Here is a 20,241-nt window from a genome sequence, read left to right as displayed (position 1 = left end):
TGGTGAATAGATGGAGCTACAAAGTATAATGGAGGGAACGCAAAAGTTTCATTCGGTGAACCGCAGGTCTGAGTTAACGGCGAGAGTCAATGTTCATCATGAAGAAAAAACAATGCCAAAGTTGACTCCGGTGTACATCAGATAAAGTAAGTTTATAAGGTGAAGAACGGTAAAAACAGTGGGATGACCGTGAAAAACTCCAGTGCAGCTTAGATGTCAAGTTCTGTAAAAGTGTTGAATCTCGGTGTCCGAGCACATCACATCACCTCAAGAAAATGTACTTTTTAATTTGCTGGGGGACTGCGGATACTGTCCAATTGATGGGCGATGACTGCCGATTCCAATGGATCAAAAAAAAATGACTGTCCCTGGGTTTGAAGAATCAAATTTCTGCCCCTGGGTTGGAGAGGCGAGTTGACGAATTGAAGACTGGGCAACGTCAAAGAGCATTAAACAGCATGGAGCTTAGGGTAATTAATTGAAAAAATCACACCTCTGTTTCATTGTCTTCGGTATTTGAAAATCTTCTATTTCGACGCCTTACGGACGTGCGTGTCTTGACGATTGTGGTATTGCTATACAAAGCAATGTAATCTGCGATTCTGCAGATGTGTCTGTATAGACCCCGACGGTGGGGAATTTCGTTGGAATAGGTATAAAATATAGCTGCCAATAGTGCAAAAATAGCAAAAGTGATGATGGCCTGTACGGCTATGAGTCCCTGTATCGCCCCAGCGATGTGATAATTAACATCGGTCGACATAGGATTAAAATTGTTAAATCCACCGGCACACAAGTCGAATCTGGTGTGGGAACCAGTTATAAGACCCCTTAGGTCGGTTTTATGACGGGTCTCATTTAGTAAGTCTTCTTAGTAGATTAGTGGTTATGTTAGACGACGGATGGTGTTAATAGTGAAGACAAAATCAAGACAGCATCAGGCCAGATGTGTGGTTCCTATTGATCCATGATTTATTGGCTGACAATCTTACAATATGAAAAGTTGATACGAAAAGTGAGAGAGAGAGCGCGACGATCTTCGCTCCGCTCCCCCCTTATATGCGACCCCACCCTACCATCGATCCGGTATCTGGCGACTCTTGACCAATCGTAGCCGAGGATCGCCCGATACCCGTGATCGGCAGGGCGGTTCTCCAATAAAGAGGGAGTGGCGCGCATGATCGATATTAGGCTGATATTATCTTTATCTTATCGCGGTACTATGGTAACTTTCCTCAACCTTTTGTGGGGCTTTCCCTAGATGGCGCTCCACTCATTCGTTCCAGCCGGAGTATGATTCAGAGGGGCTTACAATTTGACCTTTATCATGTTTACGCCTATAACGGTACATCGAAGATAGGTCAAACTATACTTTTTTCAGAATCCTAATAATGAGAGGGATACATTGGTGGTTTTACAGCTTTTTACCCAGAATCGATTTTGAAATGTGAGCCCTGCATACGCAGCCATATTTGTTTTATGCAAATTAGTATTTCCCTCTATTCCATTTTTTGTTATTTTTGGGTACGGTTGTTTGGAGTGCCTTTTTATAGATACTTACAACACCCATGCAGCGGGACCAGGTTACAACAACAAACATTTTGTCTATAGCTCCAAACGTAAATTGACTCGTTTAGATAGTGATAATCAATAACAATTGTCACTTTCTGGAAAGCTGGACTGATTGTCATCTGATGTAATTGATTTCCCATCTGATTCATGCATTATAATTACTCGGTTGTATATGCATATTACACGACGAATTTATATTACAGGTCACTGATCTCAGGAACATGGGAAGAATAAACCAAATCGGCATTAAAATTTGTAATGCATTGTGGTATTGTTTTGAAACACTTTGAACTCTGACCTATCGGGAAAATCGTTCTTTTTGCGTACAAAATATTGTTAAAATGTTTTACAAGATTAAAAAATTATAAAAAGTAGTAAATCTTTATTTATTCAGGGTTACGCAGTTCAGTAATACAATACTGGTCTCCCACGAGACCCTGATTAAAATTATACAAACAAAGTATTAAAAATTTAACATAATGATATTCAACATAGCAATATTAAATAACATGTATTTATAGAAATATTAAACAAAATTCAAAGATTATTACTTGATTACATTGGCTTTAAAAGTATTGACACTCATATTTGACAGAAATATGAGTGTAAATCCAAAAAAATAAAAAAATAATTATTTAAAATATTTTAATGAAACTTTATTAAAATATTACATTTCTCCGATATGCCAGAGTTCAACATGTCTCAAAACTGCCCAAACCATCCTACAATGCTTCATTTTGGGTTTCGGTCATCATTTGAGATGACATTTTGCCATCTGATCAATAGTATCATTAGACATTTTTTTTGGAAAGTGTCAAACTTCCTGTTATCATTATCATTGATTTTCCATGTTTTGCAGCCGTTATTATTATTTCAATTCCTAAGGCACCACGTCTTATTTGGTCCTATAGCACTATCGGTATCCGGTTAGGACTCTTTCAATCGCACCCTAGTAATGTAATAAATTGTATTTAAAGCACAATAATTAACATTTGCATAGTGTTATTGTATTTTATCTAAATAAAAAACGAAAGTACTATGCAAACGTTCAGGGTACGATAGAAAGAGTAATCGGTACATAAAGGGGCACCGATAGTGCTATAGGACCAAATAAGATGATGTGCCTAAAGTGAGCGTGCTTGCATTCCAAATTTGGTTGAACTTCATGAATGATAACATATTGCCATGCTAATTCTGTTCTCCTTGTCCTCAGCTCTCTTCTTCGATTGCTAACTTTGTCACCTACATGTATTATAGGTATGTGTTGTATTCTTCTCTACACCTCGTTCAGCTGCTGGCCTGTTTAGACTATCCTGGTTAATGTTTTGGATTTGCTGTTTATTCTCAGCACTTCAGTTTTCTTTGCATCAATCTTTAGACCTCAGTTGCTGCAAATAGCTTTGTTGCTTTAACCTGCATATGTTCAGTGTTGATGATACTATGGCTATATTCTAATGACCAAATCCTCTAATTCATGTGCTATTTCCCTCTGTTGCATGTTTCATTATTCAGTCCACCACAATCAAGACGATAAAGCCGGACATTACGTCTCTTTGCTTCACACCAGTCTTCACCTTGAGCCATTCTGACTCCTATCATTCATCTACACTGTACACTCTTGATCTTCATACAAAATCTGGATTATTCTAATTATCTTTGATGGAATTCCTATCTAGTTACAATCTCCAGAGTTTTTCTCAATGTACGGAGTCAAACGCTTTTGATTGGTGCAAAAAAAATTTGATTAAAGAATTACAGGTGTTACCCCCACCCCAATTACCCCCACCACCTCGAGCTGTGGCCCTGTTGGCGACCAAATTAAAGGTATAGTTACATTAGTTTACATAATTTTCCGACCTTTTTAATTAATAATTCTTTTTCCCGCCAATTCTGCCCGCCCTTTTTTCTTTAATACTTCTTGTTGCCACCCCTTCATCTTCCGCCGCCCTTCTTTGTACCATTTTTTGTTTTTACCCATATTGGGTTAGCGGACCTCAACATTAGTGGTTGTGATGCAAACCGAATCCCTTATTACATCTTGTTTTCTATTCTATGATATTATCCTGCAGCCTAACAATGCTTCAGTGTTAGTATGGATACACGGCGGAGGCTTCACACGTGGGTCAGGATCCCAATATTCCTCAATAGGAACACCCCTAGTAGCTACTGGTGACGTCATCCTAGTCAATATCAATTACAGGGTCGGCATTTTTGGGTATTTATCTACAGGTAAGCAAATATAATATTTTACTTCAGAAATATTAAAATCAAATTTTTTCAAAGTTTGCTCACAAAGCATTTTGCTGACATATTGTGTATGGCCAGGCCAGGGCAACGACTGGGTAACATCTTTGTTTAATATTCATTATTCATCTGTAAATATTGTTCATTTTGAACAATTCCTATAAAAAACGAAGTTTTTTAACTCACGTTTTAGTGACGTTTCACCACTACACTAGTGGCTTCATCAGACTAGCAACTCATCACATCTGACTGTTTCCTTTTATGGGCAACAGGAACCGCTATAGAGGGCGTGATGAGTTGGTCAAAGATGTTGTTGAGTGCGTAGGCCCCCTCGTCCTTGTTTAGAGTTTCATGTCCTTTTCTGCGGATCCAGATGACTTCTTTGAGCCATCTGGTGGTCTTATCAGCTTCACGATCAAAAGTGTATATAGTTCCATCTGCTATCTAACAAGTCTCTAGCAATGACTATTGGAGCTTGGAAGACACAATTGTATGCATTTATTTGTACTGGTTATATATAACAGACAATACAATAATCACTTGGTGACTTGGAAGATTTGATCGCAGTTTTGACTGAAAATACGCTTCGTTTCTTTTATCAAATCAGCACAGATCTCAGTACAACTTAAGAAGTTTCTTAAAATTCTTTACTTTCTTAATTCATGTGTTTTATTCGCAGGCGACGATGCATCTCCAGGAAATTACGGGATGTTGGACCAAACCCAGGCATTAAAATGGGTGCAGAGAAACATCCACGGTAAGTTTTGCCAGCCTATATTGTTATATTGGTATAACCAGACTTGCATCTTAACTGAGAAGTGGATTTAATAATAGCGATCTAAGAAATGATTGCCCCAGTTTTGTGGTCTTATAATGGGCTAAATCGATAATATATTTCCACCAGACATTCAACATAACATATTATAGATTTTACGTCATCAAACATTCGTTAGAAGGGTGGAAATAGACCCGGTGCACATATCAAAAATGTTTGGGGGTATGTTCCCTCGGAATTTTGAGGTGGTGGATCTTTGGGAGCTGATGGCGTACCGGTAAAAGGGGGTCTTTTGGAGCTTGAAAACAAGTAAAATGGGGACTTTTGGAGCTGCGAACAGTCAAAATGGTCAAAATCAAGGGTCTTCCTTGGCTTTCTGGTTGAAAATCACCTAAAAAAACTGAAATATGAGGAATGAGCAGTTTTGAGGTCTTTTAGAGCTGAAATTATCAAAATCAAGGGTCTTTCGGGGCTCTATTTTGGTCAAATATAGGGTTTTTTTGGAGCTGCGGAATCCAAAATGGGGGGCGGGGTCTTTCCGGGGGAACATACCCGTACGGTAATTTGTTTTAAGTGTCCCCTCGGAAATAGAATGGGAATAGAACGTCGAATACTCGGAATCTGTATAGCTCTTTTGAGCCAATCAAAGTACAACCACCATGCTCATTGATTGTTCAGTGTTCTTTATGTTACTCAAAATTGACTCAACTATTTTGCTTTCCTATTTGAGACAGCGTTTGGTGGAAATCCTAACAAAGTGACTATATTTGGTGACAGTGCTGGTGGAATAAGCGTTGACCTGCACCTTTTCTCCCCACTCAGTGCCGATCTATTCGAAAGAGCTATAATTGAGGTAATTTTGTTTCATTTTATACTGAAAACAACGAAGGATTCTGCTGAAGATAGCTGAAGACTGAAACCTTGTATCAGTATTGTCATGTAGGGAAAGACGAGGAACATTAAGTTCGAAAAACAGTTCCAAAACACCGTCACAACAGTCAATGGCTGGTATCTTCACTACCGAACTTGTAGAATTGCAAAATTACATGCCCGACCAGCCGGTAGCAAGTCTGTTTAATATTTTTTCTTAACTTCATGAATTTACGCGATGCGTTTGATCTTGTTTTATTATTTGTAAAAACGCGAACGCAAATCGAGGTAATTAATTAGAGGTTAATGACTGCGTATCAGTTGTTTTAAGCCCCGAGGGATATTCCGAGGTCTAAAGCACAATGCTTGGATATTTCAAAATACCCGAAAAATAACTGAAACAAAGTCATTAACCTCATTCATAACCGTTACTTTTCACTTTTTCAATTCAATTTTCGTCATATTTTCGAATTTCTTCTTTTAGATTTGGAAACAGAACACAATAATTATAACTGTACGACGTATATTTCGTTTCCCCTGTCAAAAATCGAATAGCCTATTAAGGAAATACCGCTAGCGAACAAGCAATCATGCGATGTCCAATACGGCGGCCAGAGTCCGCGTATAATTGTTCGAGCGCATAACACGTCACGCAGCGCGGTCATTGTAAAGCGTACTTTTAGCTACGTCACGAGACGCGGTCATTGTAATTTTTTAATAACCCTCATTTGCGTCCGCGTATTTAAAAGTTATTATCTGTGATTGGATTAATCATTAATCGTATATTCATGAGAGGTTATGAATAGAGAGCTTGCGATTTCCAAATTCCGTAATCATCCTGTAGAATGTAGATGAGAACCAAAGTATCGTCGACATAGCGAAACCATACGGGGGTGGGGTGCCCATTTCACACATATGTACACGTAACACATTGTGTCCATACGGGTCGTATGGGCACGGTAAATGCCGTGCTTTGATGGATATGCTGTATTACATCATACGTATGGGCACGGTGTACCCCGTTGTCAAAATACGTAGTACGTATTTTAAATTTGTAACATAATTAATTAATTAATTAATAACCCTAACCCTAAACCCTAACCTAAACCCTAACCCGAAACCCGAACCCTAATCCCTAACCCTACTTTTTTCTTTTACTTTTTACCCCATAATTTCCCTCATTCTTCAAGCCCTGCCATCTCATTCGGGGGCTAATTTATAGATTAAGCTTTTGGACATCAATATTTCGCGGTTAGTGCTTCTTTGTAGCCTGCGGTGCAAACTAGTAGCATATCCACATTTTGCGGTTAGTGGTTCATTTTGAGTCCAATATCAGTCTACATGCTGCTATGGTCCATTTTGTTTGAAAGAAATCATTATAACAAAGCTACAACGATGTGTGAAAATTTGACTTCATTCAAACGCGAGGTTCATACGTAGAGATTGTCCATTGAAATGTGTGTGATACTTTCCGTATAAAAATGACATTGCGATTTCACATTTTGGACACCAACGTCGTAAAAAACGCACGGGTGGCGTTGAAATATGCCGATTTTTACGGCATGTCGAGGTTCATGCAACGCGCCTAATTTTCAAGACAAAAAAGTCTCATTTTGAAAGTAAAGTCATGATAGTTATATGGATGGTGGTCCTTAATCTATCAAAATACATGGGTTTATTTTTTGCAGCAATAATATTTGGGAATCACTGAAATACAATGTATTTTAAGCAGCATGTTAACCTTGGTTTTAGTCAAAATCAAAAGCATGCTGTATTGAAATAGTCATAGGACTCGGTGACCATTAAATTTTCAATCGCATCGCATCAGATGTTAGTCTTTGTACCATCCGCCTTGTTCTCCTTCGTGACGATTGAGCACAATCCAGTTTGGAACCGAGACTATCAACATTTAACGCCGTTTTGAACGTCGTGTAAACGCACGGTCTACGCATCACGTATGTAAAAACGCAATCTATTTAATATCTCACAATTGACCGCAAAATGCGTAATTGTTCCAGCGTAAATATTAGTAACCTCCGCGTGCGCCATGCTGTGCGTCCGAACGAACTGCGAGTGTGCCGGCCGCAGCATTTGGACTGGGCGCTACCATATTTGCACAGACTGTTATACGCACATTTGTTATTGGTCGTCCTGTTTTAATCTGTTCGATCTTTGGAAAGTGACGGTTAGGAATAAGGCTAATATGTCGGGCATTGTGAAAAATCTAAACATTTTGCTTTGGACCTCGGAATATCACTTGGGGCTAGTCGGCTACGCCCCTCGGGATAATGCAAAATGTTTAGATTTTCACAATGCCCTCCAAATAATTGATGCCCAGTTATTATCCTCTAAGTAAAACCCCTGTTGGCCCGGTAACTTTTATTGGATATTTGACTGGCTAGTGCCAAAAGGTTAAGGTACACCCCTAAGTAGAGAATATCATTTTACTGGCAACATACAGTGATATAAGCAAAAGGCAAGATTCAGTTACAGTTTCATAAGACAAATTCAAAGATTTGAATGCAATAATTCTACTCTCAGTAGAAAACTAATCTGTAGAAACTAATCTGCAGGCTTATGGTATAAGAACTATAATCATAAGCTAATGTAGTCACCAACAATTTCTGCAAAGTGCTGTCATCCATGGCACAATTCCCTCAAAAGTCTTGAAGACCAATATTAATGTTAATTGAGGGCGCTGAAAAGAGCTGTTCAATACAAATGATAAACACAAATGCGATTGTCATTTCTATATTGAAAGCTTTTGAAACATCCTCTGATGACGCCTATTGAATAATATACTATGTGTATAATAAAGAAAACCATGTTAATGTATATATCCTGCAATTTCAGAGTGGTAGTGCTTTAACGCAGCTATTTACCGCGGACATCAACGATGCGCGAGATACCGCCTTTCAACTAGATGAGATACTTCACTGTAATGCCGCTGGTAATGCACATATATTGGTTGATTGCTTGAGAGAAGTTCCCGCGCAAGAATTACTGGATGCATCCTATGCAGTAAATGATGTAAGTTCATGTTGTAATGTTTTACACTTGTATGTGACGTGTATGATATCAAGATATAACTTTCGCCGTTTGCCGCCATCCGTTTCTTTGGCATTCGTCTTAATAAATTAGTCTTAATTCAAATCTCTGCAAATAATGCTATTTTAGTTTGTTACAACTTTTTTCTTTTTCTTTTCAAGATCAACTCCTTGAATAATCCGTGTGTTGACGGGATTTTCATAGATGACCTACCCGCGAATCTTCTAGACAAACGGGAGTTTAAAAGAACAAGTCTGTTGCTGGGTAACAATGCTGACGAGTCATCGTTCTTTTTCTACTTAATATTCCCATCTCCGATCCCCCCACCAATAAATCGTCAACAATACAACGCTTTATTAGCCAGTTACTTAGCAGGATATGGTTATCAGAGTGAGATTATTGTGGAAGGAGTGAACCAAGTTTACGTTGACTGGGCATCAGCAGACGACCCAACCACGGACTATTTAAGCACCTACTTAAAAGTACAAAGTGACAAGAGCTTCATTTGCGACATGGATCGAGTTGCCCGAGCACATGCGTCTGTTGGTGACGTTGTTTATACGTATCATTTTACACACGTGTCGAGCGTAAAAAAGCTACCTGATTGGACCGGAGCAACCCATACTGAAGAATTGCAGTATGTATTTGGATATGCCTTTAATCCTCTATTGACTGAGTATCACAGTGCAACGAACGAAGAGAAAAGACTTGCTGTTAACGTTATGAAATATTGGACAAGTTTTGCTAAATATGGGTAAGTATACGAATTTTATAGATCAGTGGACAAAGATAGTGTTGTTTCTATATCATATCAATTTCGAAGCGATCTTAAAGCAAAGACATTGTTCATTGACTTTACAACCGTATGACAAAACAGGCGAAAATAGTAACTTTTTGCACAGGATTTACAATTTAAAGAGAATTGGCCATTGCTCATTGAAATGACTATATGGGCAATAATAAGTGTGCGCTTTCATTTAATGACATAAAATTTGCAAAATATTGTAAGGATCAATTGGGGTTTTGACTTTTAAAACCTACATCTTGGTCAAAAATTGCGCGTGAATAGACCGATTTCAACAGATTTACCACATTCGTCTTGCTATAAACATTGAATTGCTACATCTGTTGACGTAACGAAAAAAGTGTTTTTAGCAAGAAGTGTTAGCTTCCGTAAAATTTCTGATTGGATTCAAGGAACATTCGGAGTTTTGACAAAAACCAATCACAGATGCCGCATTTTCCACTAGTCACCAGCTAGAAGCTCACACAGTTCTTATGATGCTATGCACTCAACCGTGTAATGTAAACACAGACTGTGTAGAGACAAGGCATTGCTAGGCTAACTGTGCTTGGACAAATGTGTGTGCTCAGGTGTATCGAGATGGAAACTGTGCGTGGATAAGCGAATATAGGTTATCCACTTTACTCATGCGTGACTTCTAACAAAACGCGCCGATTCCCGTAGTATTCCTCATTCAAACCAATTCAATGCACGACCTTGGAGTTCCCTGCATTACTTTGGCGGGCTATTTTGAAACAGTCACGGTTGCACATGCAGGTACTGCTTTTGAAAGTCCTAAACAAGGTATAGCAGTCGTTGATAGGATATGCAGCTTATAGAACACGGATAACCTCTATCGTTTTGCAGCCAAACCTTTCGACATGTAAATGTTATGATTTCCTGTTGTTTCGGTATACCACAAGGGTGCATTTTTGGCCTACTCCAATTTATTTAGGCGGATATTAAAAGACGACAAACTAGTGACAACAGACCATAGTATGGGACAAGCTGCATAGCCTTGTACGTAGACAGAGTGAATATTTACGTTATCAACCAAGTGTCCAATGTACAGGCACAGTGTGGTGCAGGCCATATTAATGTATCGTAACTGCTGGCGGAATAATTACCGATGTTGAAGATCTTGATGTGTCACTCAACGAAAGAATGGTTTATACCCCATGTGTGACCAGTGCGTATGGGCATGATGAGAGAAAGTACTACTCAGCTTTAAGTGTAATCCGATTTGATAAAGATTATACAATTTTTCTTACTTTAGAGACCCAAATTTTGAGGAATCCGGGGAGTTATATTGGCCGGATTACACCATTCCCGAGTTACAATACAAGGAGATTGCAGTAAACTTGACAAGTGGAAGAGCTCTTAAAGCAGAAGAGTGTCATTTCTGGAACGAGCATCTACAGCAGCTTGGGACATTTGTTGGTAAAAATTAGCTATTAATTTTTGTCGTTTTGAAATCTTAATCTAGACATCCAATAATTCGTTGCTCCATCCACTTACAACTTAAAAGGCATCCAGTTGAGAGAGATAAACCACGTTTAAATTCATCGTAGGAAATAAAAGACCTACCTCCAGTTTGTTCACAAACAGGTGATTTTTAAACAACTTTCCAAAGATGTTCACTTGATCGCATTTCATGTGCATGTTTATTTTATTATTGGTTTTCGGCCTAATGTCTTCAGGACTTTTGGCCTGTAACCATACCTTCGAGGAAGAAACTGGGAGCACATGATCCGTTATAGGCCTGACTGGGGCTTCCTCCGGGGCTACCTGTTACTTGGGAGTATGAACTTAATTAGGGTTCGAACCTCCAAATGTAGAAATACAATCCTTGCGTCAACACGGTGCGGTACTTTTGCCAGCGGAACCCTTAAGATATAAACTATAAGTGACTAACATGTGCCCGGGTGCCTGAGACTCAACAAGTAGAAATAGGAAATGACCAATCACTTTGCAAAATCATTAAACACAGAAAACAGAAAACCCTTCAACGCACATGGCACAAACCTCCAATTTTTTTTTTATTTGGCCAAGGCTTGGAGGTTCAATAAAACCCAAATATCTTTGAAGTCAAACCTCTAAGTTAATGCGTCCGCACCGTGACCGAAACGCCAGACTGAACCGTAAAAGGGTTTTAATCCTCCGAGTTTCTTACCGATTCTTTTTTTCTTATTTTGAAGGTGATCTAGGGGCAGTCGAGCTAGAATGGCGGGAAGAGTTCAACAGATGGAAGTACGACGATATGGTGCTTTGGCGACACGAATTTGATAAATATTTAGAAGACACAAAGTTGTAACATTTTGTGGGTTGACAAAATGCTTACCAATCTGTGGGTCTATCAGGACTGAGCTGAGTTAGCTTCACAAGTTAACAATCTACCCGGGCAATCTACCTACATCTACAACATTTGATTTAACATATTAGCGTATAGCGATTTTTGGACAAAATTAGCCTAATTTGAATTTCATAATATTTGATTGAAACTCAATATATTCTTACTAATTTTTGAGACAAAAATGTAGTCATAGTTAATGAGATATCAACATGGTTTTACGATACTGCCTGCATGACAACTATACAATTGGTCGTTTCAAGTTATGACTATTAGGATTGGTTTGGGGTTTGTTCATGTGGTTTCCTATTATCCTACCTAACTGACGTTATTATAGATACCTTTGTCTGTACCCTTTGTTAGAACCGAATACTTGTAGAAAGTATGTTAGAATGAATATTTTAAACAGTTCACTCAATAAAATAGTGACGTACTTTAATATTTCATCACCACACCCGTAGGACTTCATCAGAATTGTAGAAAGCATTTAAGGTTTTTTTTTCAGTTTGTTAGACTATAGTCCTGAACGTCATGTAGCTGGCCCTGAACACCAAAATAAAGAGTAAAATAAATTTGAAACGTTTTCATGCATTTCCCGCATTCGTGTGGAGTTACCCATTAATATTTCATCACTTGATACAGTATCAACCTAACTAAATCAGAAATCAACTTAACGCTCATTCAGTTTAACTTGGCTATGTATTAATGGAGGATTTCGTGATCCTAGCATCCTGTTTTTATGACATTTTCAGTAGATATTCACGAAAAAAGCTTATTCCCAAAATGTCAGTTGATTCCGATTTTGCGTTTGCGAGTTATGCATGATTATGTGTATTACTCTGTTCCATAGGCCACTGTTGTAATTGCGTTCTGGTATACCAGAACGAAATTCAAATTTCACGATTTCTTTGCTAAACGAATTAATCTAAAAGAAATCTTTGGTACATAAACATTATGTAGTCAGAGGTTTCCAGTGGTATAAAAATATCAACTTATTTTTTGAGAAAAGAGGGGGATGAGGCTGTGGATCACGAAATTCCCTTTTAAATTAAGGCTATGTATAAAATTTATAACGCATGTCAAATGCGACGTCATACTACTACAAACATATGGTGTATGAGTTCTAGATTCTAGAGACACAAAAACAATGTCAAAACAAAATGGCATTTAGCAAGTTCAAGCATTATGGTTGGGCGTTTTCATTAGTTTCGTACTTCAAAGGTTTCTGCTGTATATAGATCCAGTGCAAAAGAGGTTAATAACTGCGCATCGGTTATTTGGAGGGCATTCTGAAAAATCTAAACATTTTGCCTTTGGAACTGAGGTCCAAAGCAATTGTGCTAGTGCGAAAAATTTCGGATTTGCGAGTCCGAAAAAATTCGGACTAGCGGTATGTGTTTCAGAATTAAATTTTGAACTAGCGCAGTCTCGGACTCGGATCTAATTTTGGACTGGCGTAGTGTTTTTCATTTTCGGACTGACGCACTCTAAGTACAGGGAATTTGTGTAGTCGGACTAGCGCCGTGTGGGACTAGCGTGTCGAACTAATCTGTGCAGCCCCTCTGCGTAGGAGGGAGTAACCGTGGAACCCACCATGCTGACACCCAAGGCAGGTGCAAGTTGTGAATAATATTCCACACATTGCCATAACTATTAACAGTAGACTTCGGTTGTGTATATAAATGCGTTTTTATAAATGCGCACGTGACTAGATGGCCAGCGCCATATTTGCATTACATCACTGTCAATCACTGAAATGGCGACCAATTGAAGGAGTGGCTACAGTTGTGACCTTGTTTCGTGGCTAGCACTGGCAAGGAACATTGGCTGGAGGTTCGATGCTATAAATTTGCAAGGATAAATCATGGATATCAAAGAATCATGATTATTGCACAGCACCCCCCCCCCCATGTACAAACATAACTAATGTTTATTTATTTATTTTTATTTATTCATTTATTTATTTATTTATTTATTTATTTATTTATTTATTTATTTATTTATTTATTTATTTATTTATTTATTTATGCGACGAAAAACGAAAACCCTGTTCTATTTTGAACAAATTGGGAAACGAATTTTTCCTGTACAAATGAATGCCGACCCCAAATTTCGGAAATTTCAGCACAATTTTTTTTTGTATTTTCTCAAATTGAAATTTATTTACATTACAGATTTTTGTGATTTTTTGGGTTATTTAAAAATTTTTTAAAAAAATACCAACCGACCGACCGACCCTACTTGAAAGGTCCGTTCGCCCATAGAACAGGGTTTCTCTCTTTCTCGCCTTACTTATAATTTTATAAATATTATTTGTCCCCCCCTTCCCCAAAACCACCCCCCCCTTTTACACTCATAAATTAATTGTTTTTTTGCTAACTTTCCCCTTCCGTATAATAAGACGGTTGAATCAAACTGAACAAAATTGACGTATACAATTACAATATACCATGACAATAATGTGTATGACGAGATCTAACTTACTAGCTGAATAAACCTCAAACCATGCATCACATACGTGATTGTACGTCATATTGTCATATAACGTATGAGCGTGATGTATAGTATACGAGTCTTCCTCAACATCTTCTTTCCAGCCGGGATGATTAGATCATGTACAGTCATCTACGTGTTTATACTATAAATTGTACGTCAAAGGGTGTACAGATTACCGATTTAGCATGGGGACACAAAAGGTGCTTAAAAACACATTTTGAATTTGTTTTTGTCCATTTGCGAGCGAATGAGTAAATTAGAATTGAGGAGGTCGGGCGGGGACATCTAGCCTATTAGTTTGAGAGGGTCATTATACCGAAACGGGCTGAAGTTATAGTTTCCTCAATTTACGTTATAATTAGAGTTAAAATTAGGGTCAGAGTTATGTTCATTGGCGGCGCTACGGGGGCATACTTATCTTGACTCCCAAATAAATAAATAAATCCATGACCCCTTCCTTCCGAAGAAAATGACAGCCCCCTATGTTCCCTACGTGCAAACATTATCAAATAACATCATCGGCAGCTACCCAGTGCTGACCTTAATGCCAGTAAGAATCACATTTCGTCATCAATATGGCCAATTGCCACGCCCATTTAGCACGGAAATAATGAAATATAACTTTTTAAATCAGCTATATCTAGCTTTTCAGTCATAATTTTTTTTTCCGTAATGGAAAATCCAAATAAAGAGTTTATGTTTCGGGTCAAATTATTTTGCCCTTTGCAATCAATGCCACTATTTTGCAAAACCAATTTTCCTTGTAACCTGTCATTTTCGCCTATACTTTTGCGTGTGGAATTTGTGCACATCCGGGTACCTTACATCGTTGAACACGGTATGGCGACTTGTAGATGTCACGTGCGCATTTATAAATGCGCATTTATATATATACCTGAAGTCCACTGATAAAGATCAGTTTCATGTTGATCTCGTCGGTCTTCCATGATTAGATCCTCCACTTTCTTCACTGTGGCCACATCGTCCGTAAGTGATGGACGTACACTTCTTGGCTCATCTGTGAGGGACATGTGGCCAGTTTGGAAATTCCTTTTCCAAAAAGCAATAGTGCCATATGACGGGCAATCATCATATATATCATCTACACTAAAGGAAAGATTGTCTCCAACTTGCAGGTTATCATGGTTATGCATTAACTGGATTAGGTTACTGACATCTAGCGCCACCTGTAAAGCAAGTAAATATACTGATGATAACAATTTTATACCAAAATGTACATAAGGACCAGTGATTATACTGCCAAAATTTCATCGATATACCTCCTTCACTTCTGGGTGATTTCAAAAACTTTTTGATACCCCCTCGTTTACCGACTGTACCTTTTGACACAGCTTTAAAAGTAGGGTCGGTCGGTCGGTTTCAATTTGGACCTTCATTTGCAACATTTTATGAGGGGGGAACATCTCTCAGACACCCCTTGCCTATGGATAAACAAGTGTTAATGATGGACAAAATGGCTTCAATTTGGACCATCATTTACCAAACTTTCCAACTTCTGAGCAGACAACCTCCTACGTATAGATAAACAAGTGGCCGTTTTCTCTTCTCTTTAGAACACAAAATCAGTTTTGGTCCACGAATTGCTTCATTTGGGCCTTCATTTTCACTTTTTCTAAGTATAATTTTACAATATAATAGTGTCAAAATCGTCCACCAAATGTTTTTTTCCCAAATTCTTAGGAGGTAACATATCCCTCAGACATTCCAAATAATCGTGTGTGTGGGGGTGTGTGTGTGTGTGGGGGGGGTAGGGCGGCATCCTGTATCTTTTCTCCAGGGCGGCACAAACCATCTCAGCCCCCCGGGGTAAGGGCCTTCTAGATACGCCACTGTAAATTATTATCTATAAGAAGATTCTTTCATTTCCAAATATTTTTAAGTTGTAGAACAAGAACTTCCTGCAAATATCAACTCATTTTGTATGTGTATATTTGGACTGTGTCTACAATAGATTTGTACACAAGCCCTGGCACACAAATGATTTATAAAATATGCCATGTCATCCAGACTGGGCATCCAGACAGCAAAGATAAGAATCCGTCCCATAATATGTTTAGAATTTGGATCTGATCAGTCCACATTATTTGTACTTTAAAGTATGCTTCATAGTAAGACTCAGTAAACAAGCTTCACAAAGTCTTCGAAGGACAAATCTGTGTATTTGCCCCGGTATTTGCACTGTCATGCTTACTTCAAATCTTGGTAAATTGCTATAGTATTGCTGAATATGGAAGTGATTGCACACTTAATACTCTACTAGGGACATGCTGTTGGTGTGTAGGCCTACTCTTAGTGACGGCGTGTACTTAGACTGTAGTCCTGACTCCTGAACGTCATGTAGCTGGGCCTTGACACCAAAATAAAGAGTCAAATAAATTTGAAACGTTTTAATGCTTATCCCATCCGCATTCGTGTGGAATACAAATTTTATGACAAATTATTAAAATTTGATATTTTGCACATTTTTGATATAAAGTGTATGTAGCTGGGAGGAAAAGCCGACGATCAATTGAACATTTTGACCTTTCATATTGAAGATATGGATTTTTTCCCCAAAAGACCTAATTTATTTGGTGTTTTGGGATTCATTACTTTTTAATCATTTGCCATAAAATGTGTATTACATTGCGAATTTAAAAAAAAATCAAAATTATTTGATATCAGAAGGACATTCTTCGTATTCAGAATGCAATTCGATATGTCTTTGAAACTTTCTTGAAAAGGCGCTTTATAAATGTTGTTGTAGTTGTAGTAGTATGTCTGATGTGCTCTAATGTCCCACAATAAATACTGTCCAAACGTTCATCCCCATCCCTTAAGGCTATGTATTAAATTTATAACGATGGATGTATGATTCAAGAACAATTCTAGAGACACCAAAAACAATGTTTGTATTTCAAACGTAAATTCCTGCTATATATATAACTATTTTACCTCCATCCAGTGCATATTAGTAAACAGTAATAACATCACAACCAAGTCAATTGCGTTATTTATTCTAAGTACGACGTTTCATACAAACGAAATACAAAGTAAATCTAGCAAAACCAAAAATTGAAGCAAAATTCCATTCCAGGCCAAATAAGGACCCCATATCGTAAGAGAGCGCCCTCAAATGAAATCTACGCAACTGCTCTCAAACCCTTTATCAAATTGAACAAAAGCTAACAAAGAACATGAAGAATGACATGGACTTTGATTTATTATCCTGATAATTGTTTCCTTTTGACGTCCTTATCAATTAAGGCGTAGGCCTAATCCCCGCCTAAATGTATATCAACACTGATTATGATGACGAATGTGGTAACCGAGTTCGATCTGGTCCCGGATCTGGTTTACTGAAATGTCATGCGGATTTAAAAGTATTGTAATCATTCAATTTCACAATGAAGTGTACCAGGTTTCAGCTCTTTTGCATCTTAGCATTAACCTATTTTGATACACTTTCATCCCAACCAATTGTTTTGGTTGAACAAGGAGAAGTGCTCGGAGAAACAGTCACCTTTAAAGAGGATGAATTTATTAACGTCGATAAACAAATTGATGTCTTCAAAGCGATACCATTCGCCGAGCCTCCCATTGGCGAACTACGTTTTAAGCCACCCCTCGCTAAAGGGCAATGGAATGGCGTATGGAATTCCACATATGACAGAGCAGTATGTACCCAGCCTGAGGATCCATCAACAAGCATGTTCGAGAAAAGCGAGGACTGCCTGTTTCTAGCGATATATGCTCCAAATCCGAAGGTAGGCAGTCAATCCTGATAATATTTTGTATACACCTTATCTTATTACTACTGTAAATACTAGTTTCTATTCTATGACATTATCCTGCAGCCTACCAATGCTTCAGTGTTAGTATGGATACACGGCGGAGGCTTCACATTAGGCTCAGGATCCATATATTCCCAGATAGGAACACCCCTAGTAGCTACTGGTGACGTCATCCTAGTCAATATCAATTACAGGCTTGGCATTTTTGGGTATTTATCCACAGGTAAGCCAATACAATATTTTACTTCAGAAATATTAAATTCAATCATATATAAACCTTGAGATACTGTACCGTTATGCCGAATTATTGCATTAGTCATGTTAGTACTGCCAAGTAAAATGTCAAAATGCCGTAGTTCTATTCCGACTGATTACTATAATAGATATTACAATAGTCGCTTGGTGACATGGGGGATTTTATCGCAGTTTTGACTGAAAATGCGCTTCGTTTCTTTTATCAAATCAGCAACGTAATACGTTTCTTTATTTCTTTACTTTCTTTATTCCTGTGTTTTTTTCACAGGCGTTTGATGCATCTCCAGGAAATTACGGGATGTTGGACCAAACCGAGGCATTAAAATGGGTTCAGAGAAACATCCACGGTAAGTTTGTTGTTATCTCGGCGTTAACGAGACTTCAGTAATTTCTGCTCATTTTTGTATCGTGACTGATAAGTAGATTATTAGCGATCCAAGAAATTATTTTCCTCAGTTAGTTTTGCTGATTGTTAAATAAATTACACAATGCGAAAGTTCTACCAAGATCACCATACGGATTCTCTCTCTCGCCACTGGTAAAATTAAATGAATACAGTGATGCAACGAAATCTAACTACATGAGGCACAGCCGCTGAGTCCTTCAACGACAAAGTGATCAGGCGCAGGCGCTGCATCAGGGGATTGTAACCAATCAAAGTACAACAACAGCTAACCACCATGCTCATTGATTGTTCAGTGTTCTTTAATATGTTACTCCAAATTGAATCAAGTATTTTTTCCTTGAGACAGCGTTTGGTGGAGACCCTGACAAAGTGACTATATTTGGTGAGAGTGCTGGTGGAATAAGCGTTGATCTGCATCTTTACTCTCCACTCAGTGCCGATCTATTCGAAAGAGCTATACTGGAGGTAACAATAAATATTATATTGTTTCACTTAATACTGATTACAACGTAGGGCAATTCTGCAGAAGACAACTCAAGACTGAAACTTTATGTTAGTATTGTCAGGGAAAAACAAGGAACGTTTTAAAGTTCCAAACACAGTTACAAAATACTATACCAACAGTCAATGGTTGCAACCTTCGCTACCAAACTTGTACAATTGCAAAATTGCATGCCCGACCAGTAGGAAGCAATTCTGTTTCATGTTTAGTTAAACTCCTTTCGGTCTCTGGTTAGCAAATGTTCTCAGTATAGATCCAAATAAGTAAAATTAGGTACTCACTAGAAATATTTCGATTCCTATCAGGAATCTTGTTCACTCTGGTTTGGTGAGTGGTGGTGTTTCTAGTTGTTATCGGCAATCTTTGTGACTGATCTTGATGACGTCACATGGGTTGCTTGCCGATTGATGATCTGATCGTAGATTCGATCAAGTCTGTACGCCCCCTCGTCCTTGTTCATGGTGGTGTTGCCTCTGCTCCTAATCCAGATGGCCTGTTTGAGCCAACGGGTTGTTTTGTTAGCCTCTTGGTCTGTTAGCCTCTTCGATCTGTTAACTTTTATTGGAAACCTGACTGGCTAGTGCCAAAAAGTTATGGTACACCCCTAAGTAGGGAATATCATTTTACTGCCACCACACAATGATGTAAGCAAATAATTATACTCTCAGTAGAAAACTAATCTGTAGAAACTAATCGGCAGGCCTATGGTATAAGAACTATAATTATAAGCTTATGTAGTCACCAACAATTTCAAGTGCTGTCACCCATGGCACAATGCCCTCAAAAGTCGAAGACTGCACTTTGCATCTTGGGCCATTAATTATCTTCTGAGGATGGTGAAATCAGTGTTAATGTTAAAAGAACTGTTCAATAAATTGTCTTGTGTCACAACCTGGGGTACCTTTGTGTTACATAGCAAAAAACTGAAATGGTTCAAACATTTTACCTACACGTCTCATTTGAAGTGGTTCATCTTCCTGAGCATTTTGACACCTTTTTTATGGAAATCGGTTAAAAAATGAGAGAGTGCGGGCAAAAACAATCACAAAGAAGGTGAGATTTAACCCCACCTCTTTTTTCCACATTTACACTCATTCTGAGCAAGTATTAGTATTTTAAATGACCTTCTGTATTTATTTACTTGG

At 38.2% G+C, this 20,241-nt stretch overlaps 2 protein-coding genes across 2 annotated transcripts; both read left to right on the top strand.

The window, feature by feature from the left end:
* The first annotated feature begins 458 nt into the window (after positions 1 to 458).
* Positions 459 to 12,185, top strand: LOC140142383 (acetylcholinesterase-like). Its single transcript, XM_072164352.1, has 8 exons — positions 459 to 470; positions 3,642 to 3,801; positions 4,496 to 4,573; positions 5,326 to 5,444; positions 8,315 to 8,491; positions 8,671 to 9,263; positions 10,570 to 10,733; positions 11,492 to 12,185. The coding sequence occupies exons 1-8, from the start codon at positions 459 to 461 to the stop codon at positions 11,605 to 11,607; spliced, it is 1,419 nt and encodes a 472-aa protein (XP_072020453.1). The 3' UTR covers positions 11,608 to 12,185.
* Positions 12,186 to 17,546: 5,361 nt separating this feature from the next.
* On the top strand, positions 17,547 to 19,151 carry LOC140142382 (esterase SG1-like). The gene is made up of 3 exons (XM_072164350.1): positions 17,547 to 17,906; positions 18,457 to 18,535; positions 19,108 to 19,151. Exons 1-3 carry the CDS (start codon positions 17,547 to 17,549, stop codon positions 19,149 to 19,151), a joined length of 483 nt encoding a protein of 160 aa, XP_072020451.1.
* The last annotated feature ends 1,090 nt before the right edge of the window (positions 19,152 to 20,241 follow it).

Source organism: Amphiura filiformis, chromosome 20, assembly GCF_039555335.1.
Source record: "Amphiura filiformis chromosome 20, Afil_fr2py, whole genome shotgun sequence".
In the NCBI taxonomy this organism is placed as follows: Eukaryota; Metazoa; Echinodermata; class Ophiuroidea; order Amphilepidida; family Amphiuridae; genus Amphiura; species Amphiura filiformis.
This window is presented reverse-complemented; position numbering and strand designations above follow the sequence as displayed.

What these genes read in the sequence shown, in the direction of transcription:
- LOC140142382 (XM_072164350.1), top strand. Translation starts at nt 17,547, where the DNA reads ATGAAGTGTACCAGGTTTCAGCTCTTTTGCATCTTAGCATTAACCTAT. An exon ending in TATATGCTCCAAATCCGAAG is followed by an intron (nt 17,907 to 18,456) that starts GTAGGCAGTCAA and finishes TTTTTTTCACAG; the next exon opens with GCGTTTGATGCATCTCCAGG. An exon ending in GGTTCAGAGAAACATCCACG is followed by an intron (nt 18,536 to 19,107) that starts GTAAGTTTGTTG and finishes ATTACAACGTAG; the next exon opens with GGCAATTCTGCAGAAGACAA.
- LOC140142383 (XM_072164352.1), top strand. An exon ending in GGTGCAGAGAAACATCCACG is followed by an intron (nt 4,574 to 5,325) that starts GTAAGTTTTGCC and finishes TATTTGAGACAG; the next exon opens with CGTTTGGTGGAAATCCTAAC. An exon ending in GCAGCTTGGGACATTTGTTG is followed by an intron (nt 10,734 to 11,491) that starts GTAAAAATTAGC and finishes CTTATTTTGAAG; the next exon opens with GTGATCTAGGGGCAGTCGAG.